The 25,631-nt window shown below is 30.0% G+C and overlaps 2 protein-coding genes and 2 non-coding genes across 4 annotated transcripts; 2 read left to right on the forward strand and 2 right to left on the reverse strand.

The window, feature by feature from the left end:
- Nucleotides 1–10,832: 10,832 nt before the first annotated feature.
- Nucleotides 10,833–13,495, reverse strand: LOC126679858 (PHD finger protein At2g01810). Its single transcript, XM_050374867.2, has 3 exons — nt 13,028–13,495; nt 12,694–12,934; nt 10,833–12,446 (listed from the first exon to the last, which is right to left on the reverse strand). The coding sequence occupies exons 1-3, from the start codon at nt 13,407–13,409 to the stop codon at nt 11,033–11,035; spliced, it is 2,037 nt and encodes a 678-aa protein (XP_050230824.1). The 5' UTR covers nt 13,410–13,495; the 3' UTR covers nt 10,833–11,032.
- Nucleotides 13,496–13,973: 478 nt separating this feature from the next.
- Nucleotides 13,974–17,110, reverse strand: LOC126682448 (cyclin-SDS). Its single transcript, XM_050378149.2, has 7 exons — nt 16,145–17,110; nt 15,838–16,005; nt 15,271–15,437; nt 14,764–14,892; nt 14,491–14,671; nt 14,365–14,409; nt 13,974–14,280 (listed from the first exon to the last, which is right to left on the reverse strand). Exons 1-7 carry the CDS (start codon nt 16,994–16,996, stop codon nt 14,248–14,250), a joined length of 1,575 nt encoding a protein of 524 aa, XP_050234106.1. The 5' UTR covers nt 16,997–17,110; the 3' UTR covers nt 13,974–14,247.
- Nucleotides 17,111–21,096: 3,986 nt separating this feature from the next.
- On the forward strand, nt 21,097–21,184 carry LOC126685244 (small nucleolar RNA Z159/U59). The gene has a single exon (XR_007643355.1). It is a non-coding gene; the product is annotated as a small nucleolar RNA Z159/U59 (small nucleolar RNA).
- An 85-nt stretch (nt 21,185–21,269) lies between these two features.
- LOC126685243 (small nucleolar RNA Z159/U59) lies at nt 21,270–21,355 on the forward strand. Its single transcript, XR_007643354.1, has one exon. It is a non-coding gene; the product is annotated as a small nucleolar RNA Z159/U59 (small nucleolar RNA).
- The last annotated feature ends 4,276 nt before the right edge of the window (nt 21,356–25,631 follow it).

The raw sequence follows: 25,631 nt of genomic DNA on the forward strand, positions 1-25,631 counted from the left end.
TGTCAACATTTGTGATTAAAATTTGTTGATTTGATTGTGACATATTTGACATGTGATAAAATTTAGGCAAAAGGTACAAAAAAACCCTCGTAGTTTTCACAAAAATACAAATCAGCCCTTTTACTTTTTTGGGGTATAATTAAACCCTTTTTGTTTTCAAATAGAACAAATAACCCCTTTCATCCAACATCATTAGAAACACTCGTTAATGGTTGACATGTCTCTCATAATCATATAGAAAAAAAGTTCAAAAATAATTTTAATATTTAAAATATTTACCAAAAATTTGAGGGGGTAAGTGTCCCAAGAGTAAATTAAAAGGGTTTATTTGTTCGATTTTAAAATAATAAGGGTTTAATTGTTCAATTTTAAAAATACAGGGGCTTAATTGTGCACAGATAAAGTAAAAGGGCTGATCTGTACTTTTGAGAAAAACTCGAGGGCTTTTTTGTACCTTCTGCCTAAAATTTATAATTATTTTTAAAATTACCATAACCGATACAACAAATACAAAATCAAGATAAATGAGATGATTTTGAAAGTATTGGTTAGAATTGACTTCACCCCTAAAATTCTCATATTTTTAAGATATTAAGCTAATTTTTAATTACATATAATATAGATGTCAAATTTGGTGTTTAAATTTTATACAAATCATAAAGTATCTTATATTTCTAAAAAATTTATAAAAATAACTTTATATAATTTGGTTAGTTAGGTCGAGTTAGTTAATTCAAAATTTAAACAAAATATTTCCCGTTTTTTCTGTATATATATTTCAATATCTTAAGTGTGATGGCATATTTGGTGTATAATTTTCCTTTTTCAATATAGATGACGAGTTAGGGATCGGACTCAAAACATGTTTTTTTTATAATTTGGGGAGGGGAGAGCGCTTGTGGGAGAAATCGAACCCACGACCTAGTAGTTTACTGCTCAGCGCTTATACCATTTGAGCTATATCTCATTGGTCGGACTCAAAACATGTTACATGAAAGTTCTGAAATTACGCCTAACTTAAATAGTTCGGCCGTCAAGAAATGCGACGGTCGTCGCAATATATGTGAGAATAGAAGAAATGGTGGGAGTCACATTTTCATACTGTAGATTTCTTTGGTAGTTGGGGGACCCTCTTCTCCTGGCGTTATGGCAAAAATGTTTTCATTTTAATGTGGCAGACACAAAAAGCCGCCTAAAAGGTTGGTTTTTAAGATTGAATATCAATTTTATATTTCAAGAATCATGTGAGTGAACAATAGAGTTAATAATTTAAATACAGAGCATGTAGCATTACATCAATCTTGTTTTTTTATTCCATTTTTTTCATTACACCATGCTACCATCGACTGCTTTAGCCTTTACGAGTTACTAGATTTTATGTTCATCAAGGCATCAACATGTTATGTTTCTATAGTATCGATCACTATTACTAGCATTATATATACATATAATTAAGTTAGTTCGGTTAGTTCGGAAATTTTATACCGAAAGCTGAACCGAATTAAATTAATTATTATCTTTTACAAATTGTTAACCGCAACTGAACCGAATTAACCGAAACTGAAACCAAATTAAAATTTCTATTTCGCTTGATCAGTTAATTCGGTTATATCCGAATAGTGCACACCACTAATTGAAATGATTTAAGGTGCATGTATGGAAACGAGTTCTTTTCTATTGTATAGTTCGCACTTATTGTGACAAAGAGAATGAATAAGAAATTGTTTTTCGTATCTGATAACGTATCATAAGGACGAAACAACTTCAATAACATGTAACGTCACTATGTCCAGTGGCGGAACCACGGGAGGGTCAGGAGGGTCGGCCGACCCTCCTCGCCGGAGAAAATCGAGGGACCGGTGCAACTTCACCGGTCAGGGGCGGAACTACGTTCAGGGTTGGTAAGGCTTAAACTGGGCTGCCGTTTGAAAATCTAAAGTTCGATATATGAGTGATGAAGGCTGGCGAAAAGTTTCTATGTTCAGCCATGGTTGACAGTTACAGTGACGGCGATGAACTCGTTTCAGAGTTCTTAAGAGGAAGATGAATGAAGAGATATTTTTACCCTAATTTTACTTTAAAAAGAGGGCTGAATTGGCCCATCTTTTAATTAAAAAAAGGGCTTTTTATATAAAATACTGATTTTGGCAGCTCATTTATTTTTATACAGGACAAGTTAAATCTTTACTTTACCTACCTCATTTTCTTACTTTAATAACCTGTACTTCAAATTTCTCTCTTTTATACGATTTTTCTTATTTCTCTCAATCATTCTTCTTCTCCATGATTTCTTTTGAGCTGTGGAAGACGATTTTCACGATTTCTGCTCCTTCGCTTCCGCTGTTCCACCTCCTCCGTTTCGCCGTTCTGCCTTCGACATTCTGCCTTCGCCGTTCCGCCTCCTTCGTTCCGCCGTTTTGCCTTCGCCGTTCTGGCTTCGCCGTACCGCCTCCGCCGTTTCGCCTCCATCGTTCCGACTTTGTCTCGCCGTGTTATCTTTCTTTTATCTTTTTAATTTTAGATCTGAAATTTTTTGTTCTTTTTTTTATTTTCAGATCTGTAATTTGTTTATCTTTTACTGTTGATTCACCATTATACATGTATAAAGAGTATTTTTAAAGAATTTAATACTTATTTCATGTTATATAGAATAATTTTGTGATTTTATATAATAAAATTCTGTTATTTCTGCATTTTTTTGTGTTTTGTTGTATTTCTGCGTTTTTTTATTCTGCAGAATGATTTGTCGATGATGATTGATTGCTGAATTATTGTAATGTTACAGTGTTATTGATTTTATGTTGACATTATGTTGATATTATGTTGATATCTACTGATTTTTTTTATTTTAACATTGACAAATAAGATAATATTGTCTGTGAAATAAACTTTCGTTAGATGAAATGAAACTGTATCATAACCGTGATTGTCGAAATTTAGTTAGGTATGAGAGGTGGAACGCAAAACAGTTATACAAGTGATTTTGAAGAAACTGTGCAGCTGCAAAGAGAATTGAGGAAAAAAATATTTTAAAATAGATATCTTTAATTTGTGAACTGTTGTGTTGGTGTATATTTAATATATTTTTATTTTTATATGTAAGAATAATTTTATTTTTTCATTTGAATTATTGTTGTTGTTTTTTCATATTGTTTTGATTACTTACTATGCTAATATCTTTATCTAATTCATTTATTTTAAACATTTTATACTTTTGTTGTTCTTTAGTAGAATTAACACTACCATATTAACAAATTATCAACATAATGTCAACATGATATCAACAATTAATGCTAATTTAGTCAAGATGTTTGTAAAATGAGAACATCGATTGATTTAAGCAAAAAACAATCAACATATTATCAAAAGCATGTCAACAGGTCATCAATACAGCAATTTAAGACTAACTTTACTTTTATTTTAATGATTGAAAAATCAACATATTATCAACAGTATATCAACAACATGTCAACATAAAAATTGAAAATAAAAAAAAGTAAAAATACTTATCAACATAATGTCAACAATAAATCAACAACGAATCAACAATTAATGCTAATTTAGTCAAGATGTTTGTAAAATGAGAACATTGATTGATTTAAGTCAAAAACAATCAACATATTATCAAAAACATATCAATAGTACATTAATACATCAATTTAAGACTAACTTTATTTTTCTTTCAATGATTGAAAAATCAACATGTTATCAACAGTATATTAACAACATGTCAACATAAACTTGAAAATCAAAAAAAGTTGAAATACATATCAATATAATGTCAACAATAAATCAACAACGAATCAACATAAGGAATGAAATAAAACATAATTTTTTGAAAAATTGTGACAATCTATAAAATATCAACAAGAAATCAACAACATGTCAACATGATAATGCTAACATATCATTATCTAATATCATTTAAATTTTGTTTTTTTTAGTTTATTTCACGCACGAAATTATCTAATTTGCTAATGTTTTTTTTAGAATAAATTTTTTCAATGTTAAAATTAAGGAAATACCAACTGATTATCAACACAAAATCAACATAAAATCAACAACACTGTAATATTATAATATTTCAGCAATCAACCATCATCAATAAATCGAACTACAGAATAAAAAAAACACAGAAATACAACCAAACACAAAAAATGCAGAAATAACAAAAATTTATTCCATATAACCATAAATTTATATTACATAACATGAAATTAGCATTATATTCTTAAAATATAATCTCTATACATGTTTAATGGTGAAATAACAGTAAAAAAATTGTAGATCTGAAAATAAAAAAGAAGAAGAAGAAGAACAATGAATAAATTATAGATCTGAAATCAAATAGATGACGACGATGAGCAGAGGAGATGATGGCGTTAACAAAGATGACAACGGAGACGATGATGATAACGATGACGGAGGGGCGGAGGAACAGAGGACGGCTCAGCAGAAGACGGCGAACGGTAAAAAGAGGGAGGAAGATGAACTGAGAGGAAGAGAGAATTGAATGATGAGGAGAGAGAAAATAAATGAAATTATGATTTGTATGCTGTTAGGGTTTAATATATAGAGTCCGTATAAAAGTAATAAAATAGGCTGCACATGGTAGTTTAGAAAAGGCAAACTTGGACCCGTATAAAAGATAAGAAATTGGCAAAGTAGGTTGTTTGTATAAAAAGCCCTTAAAAAAAAGGCCAATTGGCCCATCATTTACTTAAATAACACGGTCAAATATTCCATATGATGTTTTGATAAAACAAAGTAAAACGGATTAAGGCTAATTTCATTTGCACCAGTCCCGTGTTAAGCGGCATGTCCGCAATGATATTTGTAAATTTAATTTATTAAATTTCTATAAATTTTTATATTAATATAAAAAGTTATTATGCAAATAATATTTATTAATTAGATATCGTTTAGCCGGGCTGAAAAAACTTTAGCTCGGCTGTTGAAAGATTCATCTTCTCTTCAAACGGTCTTTAGTTCAATTCCTATTATTAACATATATCATTTTTTATTTTTATTTTTTATTTTACTAAGGATTATTCTTTGCACTAAAGAAAAGTATCCAAATTCTAGACCCTAAAATTGAATTTCATTCACTAAATTAATCACCCAATATCATTTAATTTTTAAACCCCTTTGAATTAGCACAAAATATCAAAATGTTCAAATTTGTGTTCTATAGTAAAAAAAATTACAATCAATATTCTATTTTATGCGTTACAGTTTTTTTTTTGTTATAATTTGATAAATTGATTTGGTGAATTAAATTAATTTTTTTTATTATTTTCATTTTTTTTTATGAAATTTCGACCCTCCTAAAAAAAGTTTCTGGTTCCGCCACTGACTATGTCCAACAAAATATTTTTGAGGCTACGCCAGAATAATTACCGAAATACCCATAGATAAGGTACCACCAACGATTCTATGAGGACGAGTGATTTTATATGAAATTAACCCAATAAATTATATCTGCATACATAAGTTACATAACTAATAAAATTACACACATTATTAGATACACGTCAATTATTTAAAAAAAAACAATTATTCATGGATATTTATTACATGTATTTACAAATAATATAATCGGCATAATATATGTATATATATATATATAATTTTTTAAAAGTATGATACATTTCTGTAAATATAGTCTAATTGAGAAGTATCTAATAATTTTATTTTGAGAAAACTAACACATTTTTATTAAAAGAAATAATAAGTAATAATTTTATTGATTATATACATAAGTAAAATGAAACATTTGTGCTACATTTTTATTAATATAATAATAATGATAAAGATATAGATTATCTAAATTTCTAGATGTTTGGCTATCTATGATTTTAAAAAAGAAATTTCCAAATTTAAATCTTTGGCTATCTATTATTTATAAAAAGAAACGTGACATGCTTCAAAGATAAAAAGCTTTTTTGAGATGTTTATTTTTGTAATAGTTTTCACATCGTGAGCTTTTTGTGTGGTAGGCCAATGAGATTGGTTGTTGTTATTGTCATTACTCGGCTTGGCTTCATATTTTTGTTTTTGTATAACATTCTTTTGGACATGCTTTTAAGTTTTCTTTAAAAAAAAAAAATCGCAGTCACAATAAGTGTGCCATCCATGAAAATAATTCAAAACATGCTGTTTATGCGGGGCTATTTCTCTATTTGACAGGAAATATTTTTTCCTATGGAAATTCTAATCTAAACGTAATCTATAAATTTTTCATGCACCTAATGAGGTGTTAGAAAATCTAACACAATTTTCTCTCGCTTTCCATTTTTTTTCTAACATCTTATTGGATAAGTCCATAAATTTTGTATGGAGCGATCTAGATAAAAATTTCCGTATGTTATTGCCATATTTTTATTTAGTGGCTTTTGAGAGCCTATTTGCAATATAATACGCAAACATATTTGAAATTTGATGTTGTTTGCGGATTACATCCGCGAACAACACTACACAGTCAAACTAGCTGTCAAATGACATTCAGTTTGGTTATGTTTGATTGTCTGTAAAATTGTTTGTGGATATATATATACCTCTTTCCATTTCTCTCTCCTAAAAAATATTGTTATTATTTGCGCTATATTGTTGATTTGATTTTAAAGGTAGATTTTATAAAATATTAATAATATCAATTTTAACGTTTATTAATATTATTATATACTGATTTAAATGTTTTAAATATGTGTAAACAGTATTTTGCATATTTTTGGAGTGGTGGAAATTTGAATCATTATTATTTTTCGCAAAGCATGAGATCATCAAGAGGTAAATTTTAATTTTTAATTAAATATTGAAATTCAAATGTTAGAAATTAATTAAATGTATGTTGCATAGTATTAGAATTTAAATTTATATAAATTATTTAAATGTTAGTAATTAAATATTAAAATTTAAATGTTATAAATTAAATGTTAGAATTTTTTAAAAGTAATGTTATAAGTTAAATGTTGGTATTTAAATGTTAGAATTTAAATTTAAATGTTAGAAAAAGAGATAAGGGTATTACTTTTCACTTACCTCTACTAAGAATCTTGTGAACTAAAACTTTGTGTTATAAACGCTGCGATAATGCTATAAATTTTAACAGATACTAAAAGGACATATGCCGGTTGATAAAGTTCGTGTGTGGCTGTGGTCCTGACTAGTCATACATATAATGTTAAGATTTATCGTATTAAAGTAATAATCTTTTTTATAATAAGCAAGAAAAGGCTTGTTATATGCTCTTAATTTGTCTCTACTTAGGATCATGTGAATTAAAATTTTTGTGTTATAGATGTTGCGATAATGCTATAAATTTTAACAGATACTAAAAAAAATATGTTAGAGCTGTGTTGAGACTGTGATCCTGACTAGTCATATATAAAAATATTTTTTATACAAGGTTCTATTGCTGGTGTTGCCCATAGATTTTACCAGCTATAGAGATACTTTTCTCACTGTCCAGACATGGACAAAGTGAAAGTATATTTATTAGTCAGGGAATATACCGAAATAGTTAATTTTAGTTTTGATTTAAATTTTATACATAATAAAATTATTGTTTAAACTATGATTTTTATAAAACAAATATTCCTCCATAAATAAAAACTAATTACTTGATTTCATATTTTTTTTATATTCTATAAAGCAAACATGATGTAAATCATTATGTTTTATTTGGTTTCATGAGTTATAATCCTACACTTTTTTGAGGTAATCCTACACTCTTAATGTACTTGTTTTTTCATACTAAACTCAAAATAACATTTTTTTTAAATAGTAGTTTATTTAAATTTTAAGAGAGACGGATTTGTATTAATTGAAGTTAGAAGGAGTATACCATTCCAAAAATCGCATTGACTTAATTTATATAAAATTAACCATAAACATATCCATATTAAACAAACTTATAATTTTGTTCTTAAAATTTTATTGTTAGATAAATAATACAAATGGTATTTTTAATTTTATACTAAAAATTGAAATCCCTTATTAATTTATTGGTAACTTATCAAATGGATGCTCATACTAAAAACTAAATTATTCTAGAAATATATATAGAGTATATCCTCTCAAAAAAACATATAGAGTATATAGATTATGCAAAGTCATAAGACTTCATATTCTAACAATAGCTTTTAAAAAAATAATTTAAATTGATTTATAGGAAAGTAATAATGTATTATATGTACTTTCAACATAATAAAGTTTTATTGATATTTTTAATGCACTTATCATTATGTTAAATATATTTATTTTAGTAATATAATATAATTATAGAATTAAAATTGTATAATAGTTAAATAAAACAGTATATTTAGGAGAATATATTTTACTTAAAAGACACATCAACTTGAATATATTTCATTTTAATTGTTAATTTTTTTAGAACAAATGCAAATATTAAAAAAATTAGTTATTAGTAAAATGAATTAATCTATAATAAAAGTAATATAATCATTTAATTTTGTGGTAAATTTATATATTCAGTGGTTATTGTAATATATTTTACTTATAATTAATAAAATGTATATGACAATATTCAAAATAGTATATGAGCGCTTATAACTTTATTGTTTAAATAAATAGTGGAGTTTTCTATCAATAATGAGTAAGCTATCAATTTTTTTTTAAAAGTACATTATAAATAAAGATGAGTTTTGATGTAACATTTTCTAATCGTGTTGATGAAATAATTATATAGAATATGTTAGTTGCGACTAGCACGTCGGTGATGAAAGTATTTGACTCGGTTACAATATTGAGAAGAAATCAACTTTATTATTAAAAAGCTATGATTTTTTTTGTTATACGGATTTGTTAAGTTTTGACTTCTTGTAATTTATGATAGAAAAAAAATTTAAATACATCTATCAATTTAAAAAGATTATAATATTAATTATTTGATCGGCAAAAAAAAAGTAGCTCTGTCCTAATATACTTGAAGAGAGAATCAATCCTTTCAAAACATTTTAAGTAGTGAAAATTATACTAAAACAGAGTAATGATTATTTTGGGTATTAAAATGATTTTTCTTAGATATTAAATTTAATGAATGTATCTTTATTTGACATTCAAAATTATTATGACCTAGAAGAAATATAATTTATTTTATTAATAAGATTATAATATTAATTATTTGATCGACAAAAAAAATTAGCCCTGTCCTAATATACTTGAAGAGAGAATCAATCCTTTCAAAACATTTTATTTTATTAATAAGAAATAAAAAAAATGGAAAGGGAATGTATCTGTATTTTTGACACTCAAATTTTGTTATGACCTTAAAGAAAATTAAAAATAAAAAAGCAAAAAAGTGGTGGTATCATTAAGCACAACCCATTGGGCTAATTGGATCCGGATGACACCGGCCCGTTATCCTTCCACTGCCAGGAGCGGGAGGTACTCGCTGCTCTGTGAAACCAGCCTCACGCAGTACCCTCCTCTCTAAGAGCTGAGTGGGCCAAGCCTTCGCTCGTTCCACGCAGCCCAACTCTCAGCTTGGAATGAGCGGGCCAGACACTGTCAGAGCAAACCCAACCTTCTGGGCCAAAGCAGCATCCCACCACTTCAAAGTCCCCACTTGGGTTACAAGCCCACGTTACTAAGCTCGACGAGACAATAATGTTAGTAAAAACTATATAAAGCGCTGGAATTGTTTATTATATGGCGATGTGGGATTTTGCTATATCTTTTCCTTTATTTGGTTAATGATGTGAGTTTCTTGGACTTTGTCCTTCTTTGATTTGGAGTGAAAATTAAATTGAGTGAGCACTTTTATAGAAAGTAGATGTTGCATAGTTTTAGTAGATTCAAAGTTGAATCATGTTCGGTATAGAAGATTGCTAAATTGATGTTTAAAAGAACTAGTAGCTTTGATGATTAAAAGCAATAATAGTTCAATAAATTCCTTAAATTACATCCAAAATGTGACAAAAAAAATTAACTTTTTTTTGAACAAAAATAAAATTGTTACAAATACTCATATATTTATCATATGTTGCAAAAGATACGTCATAAAATCTAGATAACTATTAATAAATAATATATAAATTTATTATCTTGATATTTTGAAATTTCAATTCATAAAAGAATAATGAATTTCAGCTTTTTGTTAGAATCACCGAACAACTCTTATCATTAGTTTTTATTTTATTTAATAAAAAATTATAAATTTATTATTTGTTGTGGATAATAAATTGTTATAATATTTTTTTACTATAAGGTTTAATTGTATTTTTATTGTTATAAAGGAGACTTGTATATAAATTTTATATAAATACATACAAATACATGATATAAAAAATTGAAAATAATTTATATTTATTCAAATAATTCAATTGCTGATTAAATTGACTCTAATATGAATCAGTGACTTTATTAATTTGGTTATTGGTTCAGTTTTAAAATACGGATTGAAATCTCTATTAAAATATCCAGATTTTTTCTAGATTAATTGTACTTTTAGGTGGATTTTCTACATTGACAAGATGGATATAATTTGAATGCAACACTAGAATTTTCTTGAGTGCTTTCTTTACAAAAATATATTATATATAAATATATTATATATAAATATATTATATATAAATATAAAATTTCGGAATTTCAATTGTACTTGTGGAAGCGAAAAGAAAATACCTAAGTACAAATTTTTTTTTTTGATGAATACTTAAGTACAACTTGACAGATGCTGAGAAAAAGCAAAGCAGAATAACTGCATGACAATTTCTGAAAAGATTTAATACAGCAAAGTAAAATTTTCTTCAAAAGATAGAAAAAGATTTGTGTTCTATCATAGAACTTCTATGTATATATGCCATTGCTTGCAAACTGATCTATTTGTTAACTTAATAATAATTTGAACAAAGAAAAAAAGAATCAGATTCCTAAACCTGAGATCTAGCAGACTCTTAAATAAAAACCTGAGATCTGTATAAAATTCTACTACATTAAACTGTTCAAACTCAATTATACTGCGTAAAATACGCGAACTACCAGATCCGTTTTTGTCAACGGATACAGATCATGAAGACAACTTCTTCATCCTGGAATTACACGTACGACATAAATACAAAGTCGGAGGGGAAGCGTCATCCTTTATGCTGTTACACCTAGTATGCTGCCAAACATGGCAAGCATCACATTCCACCATTCGTTCCCCGTCATCATCCTTTGCCCCGCATTTACAATCCACGGTCCAATCATTATCCCCGCCTTGATATCGCAGTTTTGTATCCAAGTCCAGGTCACACCCTCTAACCCAAACTTGCATACCCTGTTTCACTCCACATTTAAGCAAATCCTGATCCTCTTTTATTGCTAATTCCCCAATCTTTATGTCATTCACTATAAACTTATCCGTTATGCAGTAAGTGTCTCTTAATGCACATTGCACTGTTAATTTAAGCTCACCGACTGTTGCACACTCAGGAGCCATCACTGGTTCACCCGGCGGTAGTGGCCGAGTTAAGTCATTCACTAACTCATCATAACTTGGCCTAACTTGGCAGTTTAGCTTCAGCACTGGATCCTCATTATCGCTCTTAAATTGCCACTCCTTAACAAAATGCTTGCAGTCTATGATTACACCAACAGCAATAGCAACTGCGTGATAATCAGGGTAGCCCAGCAAAACATTCTTGTACAGGAAAAGTAAATCCTTATAAACATCTAGACCCGGCTTCAACGATGGCACATCAATACGCGATTCTGTTTTCATTTCAATTGGTGTAGCTTCATCAGATACATTTTCAAGTGAAAATTCTAACAATTTGTTCACCGGCTTCGTTGTGCGAACAATAGCTTTACTTCCCAAAGTAACTTTATCTATGTGCTTTAGCACAAAATCAATCAAACCAGTATCACCAATTTCTTTTCTAACGTCACCTCTCAAGTCTGCGCGGAGCATTGCAGACCCTTTTGCTTCCAAACACTGAAAAATCACTTCAACTGCCTGCTCAAATCTCCGCTTAGGCCATCTACCATCTAATTTAGCAACAAAAGCATCAAGTGATCGATAATCACTACGTACAGAAGGTTTAATTTGACGGGTTGTTTCTCTCGAAGATTCAAACGACACTGAAGCCAATGCTAATGCAGTTTTTCTTTGAATAAGTGGTTTAGACTCAAAAGCAAGCATGAATTGTATCAAATCTCTAATCGTAACCAACTCGGTCTCACTAACATCGCTATAAGTCTGTACAATTTGTTGAATTAACTTACCTCGTTTCCATTTAACAAAGTCACTCACAATCTTACTAAGCTCTAAAGAACTAAGAATCTCAATAGCTCGATTATATTTCTGCTTTTTAACTCCGAAACTCCCCCGGCGTAACTTATAATCCCATTTCCCAAACCAAGAACGACCATACGCAACTCCATGAAGCAATCTTAAATCCATAGTCCCCTTCTTTGACAAATCATGCACTGAAATATCACTGTACAAACAACTCAAATCAAGAAAAATAACTTAAAACCCCACTATAAGTCTATAATAACTAGGTAGCACCGACACTTCATTCAACCAAAGTGTCCCGTTTCAGAAACGTTTCTGACACGAAACTTCATTTTTTTTACTTAAACTAACACCGTTTCACCGTGTCTGATTCTTTGTGTCCGTGCTACCTAGTCTATAAGACTATAACTAATTAAATTACGGAATTTAAAAGAAAATCTTGATCATACCGTGTTTGAAGACAAGAACAGAGATTATCCCAGAGATTCATGAGTTCATCACTATTAAGAGAATCCGAATTCGATTCGATCTTGAGGGAAAGCAAATGACCAAATCCATTACAATGGATTACACCATGTAACAGATGATTCTGATGGTTAAGTGAATCATTCTTCAAGGGTTTGTTCCATTTATCATCATCAGGTATAATAAAATGATAATTCCGTTTCGAAACAAAATGATGACTCCACCCTATCAAGAAAACCCCAAAATCGATCAAGAATTCAAGATCACAACCAAAACATTAAAGAAAAATCAAGAATACGTGAGAAACAATTTAATTACCGACGAATCTACAGAAGTCACAAAGCGGCGGTTGTTGTTCTTGGAGACGGCGGCGGTGATGGTGGTGGTGATGAGGAGGAGACGGAGAGGAGGAGGAGTCTTTCACAAGAAAAACGGATTCCTCGACGATAAATAAAGGGAAAACGACGCCGGTTGATTCGTGAACAAGTAAAGCGCAATAAACAGGGTTAACTCCGGCGAGTTGATAATCTTCCGACTCGGCGCAGCGTTTGAGAAATTCTTTGATGTTTTCACGGAAAGAACGGGAGAATTCCATTTTGAAATTAGTGGAAGAATTGTTATCGGAGAATTGCGAAGTGTCGAAGATGTTTTTTGGGGTTCGTTTTCTTTTCTTGCAAGCTTCGAATACGGTGATCGCCATTTTTGAAATTTTTTTAGTGTTGGGGAGTGAGTGAAAGAGAAGAGGAAACTGCAATTTATTTTGAGTTTTTTTTTCTTTCACGATTGTTTTGTTGAGGCCCCTTTTTATAGGCGGGAGAATTTCGTTGGGGTATTTTTGTAATTTTGGGTTGTTTTTAAGAGAGAGGAAAGAAATAGTGGAGTAACTAACTTGATTTTTGTTGCTTCTGCTCTCTCTCTCTCTCACGTTTTCTGAGGAGGATCTGTAGATAGGTTTGGGTCTATAAAAGATTTTTTTTGCTTTTTCCATTTCAAGAAAAAGAAACTTGGCTATGTTATTATTTTCTGTTGGGTTCATGAGAAAATGCTTCTTTGTTTGGTTACCAAGAAAATTGTTGTTTTATGTCCTCCAAACGACACGTCGTTGCTACATGTTTTGTTTCTGGTACAGTAAACGACATGCCATTTAGCAGTAAGCATTGAGATCAACTCTGCCGCTGCGCCTAATAAAACAAAGAATATAGGAGGAAATTTGTTGGAACAGGAGAGATTACCATTCAAGATTCTATTTTGTTTGTATTATAATGAATTTTTAACCAATAAAGGGGATATTTGCAATTAACAGGCGATGCCTAGTCTCAAAAATTTGCACATTTGAATGAATTACAGACTCTGTCTCCGGCCATTTTATGGACAGAAAACGAGAGACTTTATACTACAATTGGAAAAGAATCAGATACCTATAAGTTGCTTTTTTTATGAGTATATAGGGAGCTATTAAATGACTTTTGTAATGTATATGAGTAGTAATGAATGGCTGGAGAGAAAAAATGTGAAGTTACAATCCTTTGTGCATTTTTCTAGCTTACATATTGTATCAGCCACTCCATTGTCTGTCAAAGTAAAAAAAATTATAATCAGTGAAATATATAAGAAATTGAAGTTTTTCGGAAGACGGTATAAAGTTATGTATTTACCTTTATGCACTCGTGTAAGTCGTTTTCTTTTGTTCTGATGTGAACCTGCAGAAATGCTCAATTAATTAGAATATGATATAGAACACAGTACTACGAGGATCAAGCCTATGAAGTATTAAATTTTACCTCAATGACCCGTTGATAGGATTCCATTTGCTCGCTTAGCAGAGAAGCGAGAATAACAAGTCCTGCTGCAACAGTCGAGGGCCAGTAGCGAAGATGCTCATTGACTGATAGTGCTAGTCTTGCCAAGTATCTGGCAGTCTTCTCCATCTCCGCATCAGCTTTAGCAGCTTTCAGATAGAACCTGAAATTCATCAATCAAATTACAGTGTTTAAAACTCTAACTTTACTTTATTCATTCCCAGTATATATGTGAAGTAAGGCAAAGGAAATTACCACATAAAGTTGTGGATTGTAGGCAATAAGCATTGGAAGTTGAGGATCTCCTGCACCACCCACTCCATGGCAACTACTTCTGTCCTGGTATACTTATTGCTCTCTATATGGAAATTTCTTTGCCTCACACTGAAAAGAAGTCCCGTTAGCTAGATATATACAGTTTAAACATTGTGTTCTTGGAGTGTGTGTAGCTGACTAGCTGTATCTGGCTATAAAACAGTTGAAGAAAACATAAACTAATGGATGCAACAATCAAATTTGGACTCATCAGGTTCATTTCAGCTTTGATCTAATGGCAACTTCACATCAATTTGTGTCTAGCTATCACAATTTACATCTTAAACCAACAAATTAATGAGTTTGTAGTCAAGTGGAGACATGTTTTGCATCTAGTGATAATGATATATCATGAAACTAAAACCGGCCCCTATTTTTATTCACGATGTTGTCGATCAAAGGACTAGTAATGACAACGACGGAATGAGGTAGCTAAAGATAAATTACCAGTTGTAGGGCTGATTTTCTTCAATTCTGGTAGCCAATGCAAGACAGGCTATTCCAACAATCTGAAGGTTTTTTAGGCTCTTGAAAAGTCCTTTGCTCAAGAACCTATCCAGAAGGCTAACCCCAAGGAACAAAGTTTCCTGCTGCAACTTCTTAGCAGTTGCTTGCTGTTGATGATGCAAAATAGTAATAAAATGAGCAATTTAAAAATCTATTAAAAAACTAAAAAGAAGAAAAAGTTATAACTAAATACAAATGAAATACTGATGGAACAGCTTCAAGAGCCAAAACGACAACAAATAAATAAAAATAGAAAAACAAACTACATTCCTAGCCAATAGAAAAATAGAAGAACAAAAAGTGCAAAAATGTAGAGCTCCATAGTAACACAAGATACTGAAAGTACAGAAGAACCAGAAGATCTTGCTACTATGACGTGTCATTAAATGATTGGATGTTCTATTTTAATTAACATGTTATCAGTTGTACGAGCACTAGGAAAACTAATTAACTACGCAATTGATGAACTGAACCAAATAAATTAATAATCAAAGTCTAAAATCTCACCTCAATAATCCAATGGACCATTAGTAGCCGTTGCTGTGATACTAGCTCGCCGTACTCCGTCGTGGACCGATAAACCTCCACGTAGTCATGTAAAAATAATTGCCGTCTCTCTCTTTCCCGTAGCCTTTGATAGCTATCCTCGTCATCTTCATTTTTGAACTTCTCGAACTGTAGAAATTAATAAATCGTACCAGAATTTAATAATAATAATATAATAATAATAATAACTAACTTTATTGATTAAGAAATAAAACAAACATAATTAAGGCTCTGTTTGGATGGATGGAAAATTAGTTTGATAACTTACGTTTAGACACTCTGCTTTCATAAGCGAAGATCCAGTCGGATCTAGAGAGACACTAGATCTCAAGAATTGACGTCGAAACTCAAGCGATAAGGAGTACGTAGGAGACTGAGTAGAATCATCGGTAGATTTCTCGGAGAACTGACTTCCAGAGTCAAAGAAAATCGACGGTGTGTAGTCATCTGAGAACTCATAGCCGTCCGATGAGCTCTGAAACACTTCGAAAAGCTCAGAGAAATCATTCTCGTGACTAGAAGAATACTCCGAAACGACATCGTCGTAAGAGAATTGCTCTGCGCAAGATAAATCAGTTTCAAATCCTAAGCTGCTCTTCGACTTCTGGTCGACGACAGATGATTCATCAACTGAAACTGCGTCGTTTTTAGAAAACTCAGGCTGAATCAGCTGCTCTGTTTCAAGCGATTTCTTGTGTTTACAATAACGTGCTTCAGAAGCACTAGAAACGACACCGTTACGTACATTATTAGCAGAAATAGCAGCAAAATCAGCTTCGGAGTTAGATTCAACGCATGAAGAAGCTTCACTAACTTCAACGTCGTTAACTCCGTGAAATCTCTTCTCGTCCTGTAGCTGCTTATAGTAAGATCTCGTGATTCTCCGAACCGGCACGGTGTTGCTGCTACCGTCGAGATCGTGTAATTTCCTCTTCTTCGCATTTGAATCAAATGTAACTCTGCTTGAGTCACAAGATACGGAGTTCGCCGTCGGAGAAATGACAATCGGAGAGATTTTTTGCCGGAGCCGGCGAGTGGTCTTGGTTCGCTGCTTCTTCATAATGTAAGGCTCAGGCTCTGGTTTTAGTTTTGAATAGTTTTTAGTTGATTTGAGCTTCATTTTGTTTGTCTAATTTCAAATTCAAATTACACAGAGAGAGTTGAGAGAGATGAGAAAAAGCGGTTATGAACGTTAAGTAGTGCGTGGTGGTGGTGATGCTCTGTGTGTGCAAATGAGCAATTTATACGCTGCGAGTGGACCCACGTGGGAGTGATCAGTTTCTCTTTCTTGCAGTTTTTTTATTTTTTAAAATAATTTTATTTGTTGTTTGTTGATGGCCATTTTTGGGGTCTGATAGAGTGCATTGTATACATTCTGTTAATTCAATATAAATATGATGAAATAAACTATGGCCGTTGATTGTTTTTCTTATGATGGATATATGCGTGAACGGTTGAGATGTAAGAAAATTTGAATAGTAAAGTGAGAGGAGTAATACTCAAATTCAACTGTTTGTGTTTAATTAATTTCTTGTGTGTGCACACTTTTTTTGGGCACATTTTACAGATAAGACCTTCAACTTTCACAAAAAGACTATTTACGTCTTCAAATATCTTTTTGATAATTAAGCCCTTCAAATATACTTTTTTCTTTTTATTCTCAAATAGTTGTCCTAGTAGATCACAATTCAAGAGGTTGATTTTTTCATATTACCATTATTTAAAGTTTACTAAATAATGTCATTAGCCTAAAAAATAAATTAGTCATCACATTTAATAAGTATAATAATAAGAGATATAAATATAAAATTGTAAAAAATTAAAGCATTAATTGTGTTTCATAAACTGTGTAAAAAGAGAAAAATGGACTATTGTTTTAGGACGGAGAGAGCAGTAAGAAAAAAGGATCAATTTATTCCCTCAACTCATTTTTGAGCAAACTGGATCACTTTAACTCTATTATTGGCAGAGGTGGATTAAAAAGCCCATTCTTCGATCTTATTCCTTTGCGTGAAACACGCGCTACAATTCGGAATTGTCAGAAGTCTGAAAGGTTTATTTTGTTCATTCCTCAAATTGGCACTTAATCATTTAAAATTTAAATATAATCTCTATAATTTTTAAAAGTACAAAATCATATCAATTATTAAATAAAAATGTAAAGGCTATTTTGATCTTTTTCTATTTAATTATTTTTCTTTCTCCTTCACCGTAGTCGCCGTCTGCAAATCTGGCTGTCTGCCGCCGCGTTTTCCTTTGCCATCCATATAAAATCGAAGAAGAAGACAAACTGTGTTCATCTCACAATCATGTTTCCTTCGTTAGTTCATTTGTCTAGTACGAACCATCTTCAACAGGGGTCATCTTCGTCTTCGATGAACCAACAAATCGTCTTCAGATAGAACACGAAGATAGCGATGCTCGTGGCCGCTCAACATAGAATGTAGGGTGGTGGCGACATCAGTTGTTGGTAAATTAATTAAATTTAATTAGGTTTAATTAAGATTAATTAGAATTTTAATTATGAGACTAATTAGGGTTTTAACTATGAATTTTATTAGGGATAATTAGAGTTAAGTATGATTAAATTTTAATTAATTAAGTTAAAGTAAATATCTCACTCTTTCTTTTTATCAAGTTTAATATAAAAGTGACCCTATTTGTTTAAAAATACTCTTTTCGATATTTTGTGTCATGTTAAGGGGTTCATTGTTCATTGTTCAATACAGTAACATATACTTCATCCCATTAAGATATAAAAATTTATCAGTTTTGGTAGCCAATAAAGATAGGAAAAAATATGTCATATATTTTATGTTAGTTAAAGATAAAATTTATTATCAACAAGTTATAATTCAAATAGTATAAACGTTAAATAGAAATTTATTAAGTCGTGTGTTTGATTTCTCTCGCAGACGCTCTTCTTTTCTAATTATTAAAAAAAAAATTATTAAAATATTTTACTGTATGAGCACCAAATATAATGGTTTCTCAATAATTAGCTTTAAAAGCTTTTAAAGGTGTTGTAGGAATATCTAATATATTACCACAATTATTTAATTTTAATGCTATTTTTATTGGACGGAAAGAGTTAACATAGAAATAGGGATGAGCCGGTTTTTTCAAATCTAAAAATAATTTGTATTTATATCACAAAGTTGATTTCGAATTGACATATAATTGATTTTATGAGTTGATTTCGATCAATAATTTAAAATATTTTTGCTTAATTTTTTTTGGATCACTAATATAATTTTTTTAAGAAAAGTGAATCATGGAGCGTATATTTTATGGTGGTTTTATAAAAACATATACTAAAAAATTATAAAATTATTTACTAAAACAGGTGTTGATTTTATTAATACCAAGTTGACATCAAAAATTGTAAAAGAACCAAAGAATAAAAGAAATACAAAAGAACATAATAAATTTATTTTTAGTATAATTTTAATATTATAATTGATATAATATAAATATAGTTTAATATGTAATTTTGGATATATCATTCGTTTAGGTTTAGTATGTTGTTAGTAATTATCTGCATATAAGTATATTTTTCGTTTATTTATAATTATAAATATTTTAAAATGTGTATATTTTTAAAATATCGTAAGTTTAATTTTAGTATAGTTTAATAAAATATTAGTGTATTCATTGTTGGTATAATTTATTATACTTTCCATTTATATAATATCCATAAAATGATAGTATATGTTTATTTTTGTTATACTATTATCATATTGCATTGTATGTTTTTATATTTTTAGTTTATATAATTAAATGGCTTAAATGCACCAAAAATCACCAACTTTCGCGTGTTTTTGGTATTTAACATAATTTTTTAATTTTGATATATTTAACATAGACTTTCCAATTTTTTGCAATTAAGACCAAGTATGTTTTCTTTTGAAAAATAGTGTAATTCTATAAGCAAAACGACGTCGTTTTAATGTAAAACGGTACCGTTTTACATCCAAAACGGTGCCGGTGTCTTTAATTATAAAATTTTAAAATTTTATGTATTTTTTTGCCAAAATTAAAAGATTATATTAAATACTAAAAACACGCGAAAGTTTCTGATTTTTGGTGCATTTAAGCCTAACTAAATTTATAAGTGGAATAAATAAATTTATAATTTATCTAATTTTAAAAAATAGGGACCGAAATAGATACTTTGATGGCTTCATTGAGTTTTTTTAACGAAAATGTATTCCATTGTTTGTTAAAATGTACTATCTGTCATCTCTTATCATTTAATTTGAGTGTTTATCCCATGCAACCGTTGCGCCACGTCATTTTTACATCAAGCCAATGAGCATTTGCGATAGGGAATCTTTTAATTATTACTTATTTTTTTTATCATTCAATTTTCCACATGGCTAACGCATAATTGGTTTGTTGCACGAATGACATGGCGCAACGGTTGTGTGCAATAATTTTTCTTTAATTTTCTTTAATTTTGAAATCATAAACAGTTACAAAAAGTTTATTTCTCTATTAAAACTCAACCAATATACTTTTATTGACAATCAAAATTTATAAAAAATAATTTTTTCATCTCACTTGTTACCATAGTTAGTTTAGTGTAATAAAACTGCGAATTGATAAATTTATAAATGAAAATTGAACTATAAAATAGACAACAAAATTCGGCGATTTCAGCTAATTTTTAGTAAAAAAGTAATTTTGAGAATGGAACTAGAAGCTCCAAAACCTTGAAAATGATCATTATTCACCAATCACCATTAAAATGGTCGAAAAGTGGTAATTAGAGTTTATTTTTAAATTTTTCGTCGAATTTGATAGCTAATAAAGCACTAAAATGTTTAATAAAATGAGGCGCACCTAGCTGCAAGATTCGATTGTAGACCTATAAAATACACATATGATAAAAAAATTGCAATATTTACTTTCAAACGGCTTGTTAAAAATAATAATTAAATGATAGTGTTCTACAAACTTAAATTTATTTATCTATATTTGTAAATATTATGTTGGGCTGGGCTAAAACAAACCCAAGCACAATGACAAGGCTTCGATTCTAAAACCCACACACAAAGAAAAGGATTAATGGAGGCTAGGGTTTGCGGTAAAACCGCAGGCTATAAAACTCACTACTGACCATATCCATCGTTGGATCCGAAACCGTCACTCGGGTATTCTTCTCCTTGTTCCCTTTTTTCACTGTTTCATAATTATGTTAGATCTATAGTTTTTGTTGTCTCTAATGATGTTTAATTTTTAAAACTTTCGTTCTTCTGAGATAATCACCTTGCGGAAATCTATTAAATATTTTAACTGAAGAGACATTTTTTTTAAAATTTTGTGCTCTTAGTTTGTTGCCTTGTAATTTGTTTTAAAATCTATTTGATTATGAAAGAGATTTTGTTTTAGCCTCTGATGATGATTAAAAAATTACTTTCGTTCTTCTGAGATTCTCTGTGCGGAAACTTAATTTGGAGACCTGAACTGAAGAGGCTTTTAATATTTTTTTTTACAGTAATTTTCAGATTTTCTAGACCTTATTTTTTGTTATTATTGTGGGCAGTGAGTATCTGTTCTATAATGATGTGTTTGTTTAAAAACTTTCTGATGACAAATTTGTAATTTTGGTCAAGTAATTTACAATTAGGTATTGTTTGGATAAATTTTAGTGGAGAATTTATTTTATTTCTAATTGAATTTTTATTTTTGGTATTCCGAATTTTAAATGAAATCAACTAAATTGAATATTATATTTGGAATGCAAGTACAAATTTAAATTGTGAAAATTATTTGAACCAAACATATATTTTTTAAAATTCAATTCAATTTTGTAAAAATTATAAAATTTATTTGAACCAAACATACTCTTAATAATGATCAATTAGAGTTGATATTCACCATTTTCATTCAAATTGTTGAACTTGTATTTGTTGTATAATTATGCGATTAGTCAATGTTTTAAATCCTGAATTCTGAACTGGTGGCCAAACTGAACCGCTTGTTCAACTGGTTAATTAAAAAAATAAAATATTTGTAAAGTGTAATTAATACAACAAAACAGAAATTTCATGAACCCATTAGTGTATAGTCTTCATTTCAGTTCCTAAAACTATTACAGCTAATAAAATTTGACATTTTTATACAATTTTTAATTATATTCGTTATCCCTCTCTAAATCCTTGAACCATTGTAACATTTTTTTTTTCCCAAAGGTAAATCCATTGATGAAGATTAAGATTACAAAACAAGGATGAAAGTCATATCACAAGAATTTTTTATAGGCAAAATCCATGGGGAAGCCCCTCTACTTTATCGGTTTTGTTAGAAAGGTCCCTATCCCAAAGTTTGTCACATCTGGATCCCTATACTTGTCAATAATTCAATTTTTACGCCCTTACATGGACGGAATTTGGCAAGTGTATCTCACTTGCCGTTAACTAACAAAATTGCCGTTAATTCCAAAAAAATTGAGGAGCTATTTTATATAAAATTACTACTTAATAAAAAACAGTAAAACAAAATAATTTTAATGGCAAAATGATAATTTTTCCATCTTTCTCATTTTTAACAATGGATTTTTGTTCTTTCTGGGTATTCTTCATCAGCAACAAACCAGATTTTTAATACCTGCAAATGATTGAAGCTTGACTTGCCCTGACCAATCTATCGGGATAAATTGGACATCTCAGTTCTCTATCTTCCCCACCAAAAATCATACAAAAATAATATTACAAATTATAAAGAACATAAATTTCAATTTTCGTAGTAGACACTAGACTGAACAACAAAATATAAAATTAGAAAGATAATGAAATTGAAATAAACTTTGATAAAGCCAAGTTCTTAATAATGATCTAATTTAAGCTAAACCAGCTAAATCATTAAAAAAACACTAATTTATTTGGTGGGTATTGGTGTTATGATATGGAACTCTTTAATATGAAATCTAAAAAAAATACGAAAATTGAAAGATTGAGAATTTGGGATAAGAAAAAAGCATTTTGAAGTAGAAAGGTTTGGGTTTACCCTTTCGGAACCCGCTATTATATCAAAAATGTTAAGACAAGCTCAACCAACATCTCTTAACAGCATATCAAATAGCGGAGGCGCTTCCCGGCGGTGATGGTGGCGGAAGCAGTGAAGGTTATTCGATTACAATCTCAACCCCAAAGTTACTCAGCAATAATTCCTACTAGCTAGAAAGTTATTCGATTTTTTTATTTTTAATTTGTTTTGTTGTTTGTTCTTTCCGGATATTGCATTATTTTTGTTATTTTTAACATTTACCTATTTTTTTATCGGTGGAGCCGTGAGGGATAATTTTTTTCCTGGAAGATATTTCATGAAGATTTTGCAGGTCTAGAGGTGGAAGATGATGTGAAAAATATAGTTAAAGGTCCTTATACTTTACATGTATTTTATGTATTAATTGTAAGCGTAAAAAGTTAAGAGGTTATTTTATAAATTACTTATTCATACTCTCTTTAACGGTAAGTGAGATACACTTGCCCAATTCCGTCCAAGTAAGGGCGTAAAAATTGAATTATTAACAAGTACAGGGATCCAGACGAGACAAACTTTGAGACAAGGACCTCTCGAACAAAACCAATAAAGTAGAGGGGCTTCCGTATGGGTTTTGCCTTTTTATATGATCTTTCAAGGTTTGAATAAACCAAATAAAGGCAAACAACCCATGATACAAGCAAAGATAAAAAGAGATCTAGTCATGGATCCCGTAAACTTAGAACAACGATGAACAAATCCGTTGAGCGGGGACTTCGATCTCCTTCTCCCAATCGATGAGACGGAAGAAACGCTTGATCCGTTGAATCCTATTATCTCCAATCAACATCTTCATCTAGATCTACAAAGTTAGACGCCATAAACCTTCCGATCTTTAGATCTATAAGAACTTGAATATGAAGAATGAACAAGCTTTATTAGACTTAAAAAAAAGACCAAATCAACATAAACAACATAAAAGAGTTTTATTGAAATCAAACTAAAGATTCTAATCTTATTAATATGAGCGGAGAGAAGATGATTTTCCGGCTATAGCCGGAAAATCACCTTCTCCCACCCTTAAAGTGTTGAAGATGAAGAAGTTTTTTCTAGAGAGAAGGGAGAGCAATTTTTTAGAGAGAGATATCTTGTGTATACAGATAACCATTGTAACATCTGATTCCTCTAGTTTGATATTGTTTCAAAAAGGATTTGGAAGTCACCAATGAGATATGGCTGAAATGGTATAAGCGATGCACAATAATCTGTTACATTGTGGGCTCAATTTATTTCACAAACGCTCTTCCTCTTTCATCATATAAAAAAAGTCCTTCAAAGTCGAAATGGCCTATTAAGTATTAACCAATTATGAATAGGGCTTTTTATATAAAATACAGGAATTCATCCACTATTTTCTTTTATACGGCCCAACCCAATTCTTTACTTTACCTACCTCATTTTCTTACTTTGATAACTTGTACTTCAAATTCTTTTCTTTTATACGATTTTTCTTATTTCTCTCAATCATTCTTCTTCTCCACGATTTCTTTTGAGCTGTAAAAAAAAAAATTCACGATTTTTGCTCCTTCGCTTCTGTCGTTCCGCCTCCTCCGTTCCGCCGTTCTGCCTTCGTCGTTCCGCCTTCGCCGTTTCGCCTCCATCGTTCCGCCTTTGTCTCGCCGCGCCATCTTTCTTTTATCTTTTTAGTTTTAGATCTGAAATTTTTTGTTCTTTTTTTATTTTCAAATCTGCAATTTGTTTATCTTTTACTGTTGATTAACCATTAAACATGTATAAAGAGGGTCTTTAAAGAATCCAATACTTATTTCATGTTCTATAGAATAATTTTGTGATTTTATATAATAAAATTCTGTTATTTCTGCATTTTTTTGTGTTTTGTTGTATTTCTGCGTTTTTTTTATTCTGCAGAACGATTTGTTGATGATGATTGATTGCTGAATTATTGTAATGTTACAGTGTTGTTGATTTTATGTTGACTTTATGTTGATATTATGTTGATATCTACTGATTCTTTTTATTTTAACATTGACAAATAAGATAATATTGTTTGTGAAATAAATTTTCGTTTGATGAAATGAAACTGTATCATAACCGTCTTTGTCGAAATTTAGTTAGGTATGAGAGGTGGAACGCAAAACAATTATACAAGTGATTTTGAAGAAACTGTGCAGCTGTAAAGAGAATTGAGGAAAAAATAGATTTTTTTAATTTGTGAACTGTTGTGTTGGTGTATATTTAATATATTTTTATTTTTATATGTAAGAATAATTTTATTTTTTTATTTGAATTATTGTTGTTGTTTTTTCATATTGTTTTGATTACTTACTCTGCTAATATCTTTATCTGATTCATTTATTTTAAACATTTTGTACCTTTTTTGTTTTTTAGTAGAATTACTACTATCATATTAACAAGTTATCAACATAATGTCAACATGATATCAACAATTAATGCTAATTTAGTCAAGATGTTTGTAAAATAAGAACATCGATTGATTTAAGCCAAAAACAATCAATATATTATCAAAAACATGTCAATAGCTCATCAATACGGCAATTTAAGACTAACTTTATTTTTTTTAATGAGTGAAAAATCAACATGTTATCAACAGTATATCAACAACATGTTAACATAAAATTGAAAATCAAAAAAAGTTGAAATACTTATCAACATAATGTCAACAATAAATCAACAACGAATCAACAATTTATGCTAATTTAGTCAAGATATTTGTAAAATGAGAACAT

Source organism: Mercurialis annua, linkage group LG5 (genome assembly GCF_937616625.2).
Source record: "Mercurialis annua linkage group LG5, ddMerAnnu1.2, whole genome shotgun sequence".
Classification (NCBI taxonomy): domain Eukaryota; kingdom Viridiplantae; phylum Streptophyta; class Magnoliopsida; order Malpighiales; family Euphorbiaceae; genus Mercurialis; species Mercurialis annua.